General features: G+C 41.0%; 1 protein-coding gene across 1 annotated transcript; it reads right to left on the bottom strand.

Annotated features, from left to right (window-relative positions):
* Positions 1-677: 677 nt before the first annotated feature.
* On the bottom strand, positions 678-2,651 carry LOC123053460 (uncharacterized). The gene is made up of 5 exons (XM_044476941.1): positions 2,347-2,651; positions 2,202-2,273; positions 2,051-2,118; positions 1,747-1,940; positions 678-1,013 (listed from the first exon to the last, which is right to left on the bottom strand). Exons 1-5 carry the CDS (start codon positions 2,514-2,516, stop codon positions 891-893), a joined length of 627 nt encoding a protein of 208 aa, XP_044332876.1. The 5' UTR covers positions 2,517-2,651; the 3' UTR covers positions 678-890.

Below are 2,651 nucleotides of genomic sequence, written 5' to 3'. Positions count from 1 at the left end.
TAAAACCATATTTATTATTTCAAGGTAGAATGAACGAAAGGCATTGGCATTACCCTAAAAGAAGAAACAATACAAAGAAATAAAACAAAAGCGAAAGTGGTTCTAAGGTAGAATAAACTAAGTGCATTGGTATTACCCTGAAAAAATAGAAATGAGGAAAAGACTCTTAAAATAAACAATAAAAAATCACACTTGGTTTGCATATAATTTACACTATTGTAGAATATTCAAGATCAAGAAAATAATAGTACAACTTATTGATAGTAGTATAAGTTGCACACACATTGCATAGAACCTGCATATATACATTCATATTATACCTAGTGTTCAAACAATAAGAATACTGATATTGGAGATTAATCACTCCTCAACATGTGAAAAATGAGTTGCATTTCATATCATTGGTGTTACCTCATAATCACACACGCGTGCAGAGGGACAGACGGAAAAGTGTTCTGGCTTTAACAAATATTGTTGTATTTATCAAAATATGTTTATATTTCTATAAAAAATAAAAAGGAAAAAGGAAAAAGTGACTGACTAGAGAAAACATTCATGTGATAATATAGAAAAAAGGGTAAAATGTTCTGCTGGGTAGGCCGTTCCTTCATTTTTCTTAGTGGGGACTACTAGATATGGTGAGCTTTAAGGGATACGAAAGCAATGTAAAGTTAGTGTAATTTTGTAAACACAAGCAGTTCAATATGTATACGTTTCCTAGAATTCTGTACTGAAACAAAAATTCATGACCATGAGACAAGGGCCAAATGATAATGATGAACTCAAGCTGTTACTGGTTATTTATCGACATTTTATATATAGTTATATACACCCCATGCGAATGCACGGTTGACGACTAGTTATATTTATTTGCCTGTAAGACATGTTTCTTATATGTTGTCCGTTTCTTTCCTCTTGGGTTCATCTATGACTCCTCTTTCTCCACTCTCCTTCATGACCACGTCGATGATAGGACCGACCACGGAATCCACCTCTTTCTTTATCTCATCAACCTGCGTTAACCAGGAAAGATAGAGAGAGTTTCATTTATACCTTCCAACATGAAAACGAATATCATCACATGCTAAGCAGTAAGTGCCCCACATGTTGCTCAGTGTACTACCAATTACTACTAGCTGCCATCCAATGCTATCAGGATGACGTTTTAGCTCTCCGGACCAAATGAACAGTAAATTCAGAATGAATGTCAAACAAATTTAAAGAAATCTGATTTTTCTACACCTTCTTGTAGTGTCCAATGCGTGCTTGACAATTTTCATGCGAAACTAGACAATTTTGTTTCGTCCGCCAAAAAAAAAAGATTCAGTGGTCTAGAAATGCCAAAAATGGGGCACTCAACTTGATTTTCTGCACAAGTTAAAGTGATTGGGCTTTTCCCCTGAGCACTTGTCTGCTAATTTTTCTTCGTGGTCTTTTAATATTTGCAAAAACATTTTTAACGCGCAGGGGCAAATGCTATCCGGAGCTGAATTGGATATCCGCTACACAAGTAGTGTAGCAACGCTGCTTAACATGCTTGTCCCTATAACTCTAGAAGTCAACACGCATCTCTAACTTGCGGATATAGCATGGAACGGCCGGTAACTTGCACGGCTGCACCATGACCTAGTTAAGCAACACTACTGAACATCAGCAGCTGTCGTAGTGTAAACGTTGAGGAACTTTCAGCTTTGGATTCACAGGAAGCCAAAACGTGCAAGTAATAAACTAGGTAATCAACCTAACCTTATGGATTAGTGCCTCGGCTTTCTCGGCGTCCTCCTCGATCGCATCGGCGACGGTCTTGATCCTGGATGCTGCCTCCTTGAGGCCTTCATTTTCGGGGAACGCTTCGGCCACCTCGCCGGCGACTTTCTCGGCAGCTTCGGCCACCGTGTCGATTACCTCGACTGCCACCTCCGCCGTCTTCTCCACCTTATCTACAGACGCGATTTGCAATTACAACCACAGACAGAAGTTGAGATGAAAATGCACGCTAAGATCGACAGATAACATGTACAGAAGTCGTGGATATCTGAATCAAATTTACCTTCCAATGCTCTTATCTTTCTGTAAATCGGTATTGCAACAAGGACGGCACCGACGACCAAGGTCACCCTGAGAGAACCACATATAGCCTGTGAATGTGAGAAGGAAATGGATGAAATTAACACGTGCAACCGTAACTCTTCTGCACTCACCATGAAGGCATGTTGGACATAGGGAGATTTACTCTTGGCAAATTTTCGGGGCCTGGAACAGCTGCGGGGATTCTGAAAATGACACGTGAAATATACTGAACGATCTTGTACAGTAACTGCATCCTAAGAACAAGAAGGCACTTACTGTGTTGCTCTCCTGATCGGCAGGTTATGGTTGGCGCCCCAGAACTTCATGGCAAGGATCCGCGGACGACGAGCCGATGCGAATGAAACCGTGCTCCTTCGATGCCGAGAAATCCCCGGAGTGTAGAGGGCCAAGGCTTTGGAAGCAATGGAAGATATGAGGATCGCCATGCGTGAGATCTTAGGGAGGAAGGTTTCTTCGACGTCGAAGCTACTCTTTATGGGTTTCTACGGAACATGACTTGTGGCAACCTGCTTGTGTTGCTTTCTTCTGCAGAGTTCTGCTCAGCTTAGATCTTATCAGTC

The sequence above is a fragment of the Triticum aestivum genome, chromosome 2D (assembly GCF_018294505.1).
Source record: "Triticum aestivum cultivar Chinese Spring chromosome 2D, IWGSC CS RefSeq v2.1, whole genome shotgun sequence".
Classification (NCBI taxonomy): Eukaryota; Viridiplantae; Streptophyta; class Magnoliopsida; order Poales; family Poaceae; genus Triticum; species Triticum aestivum.
Note: the sequence above shows the minus strand (reverse complement) of the source record. Positions and strands in the feature narration are given on the sequence as shown.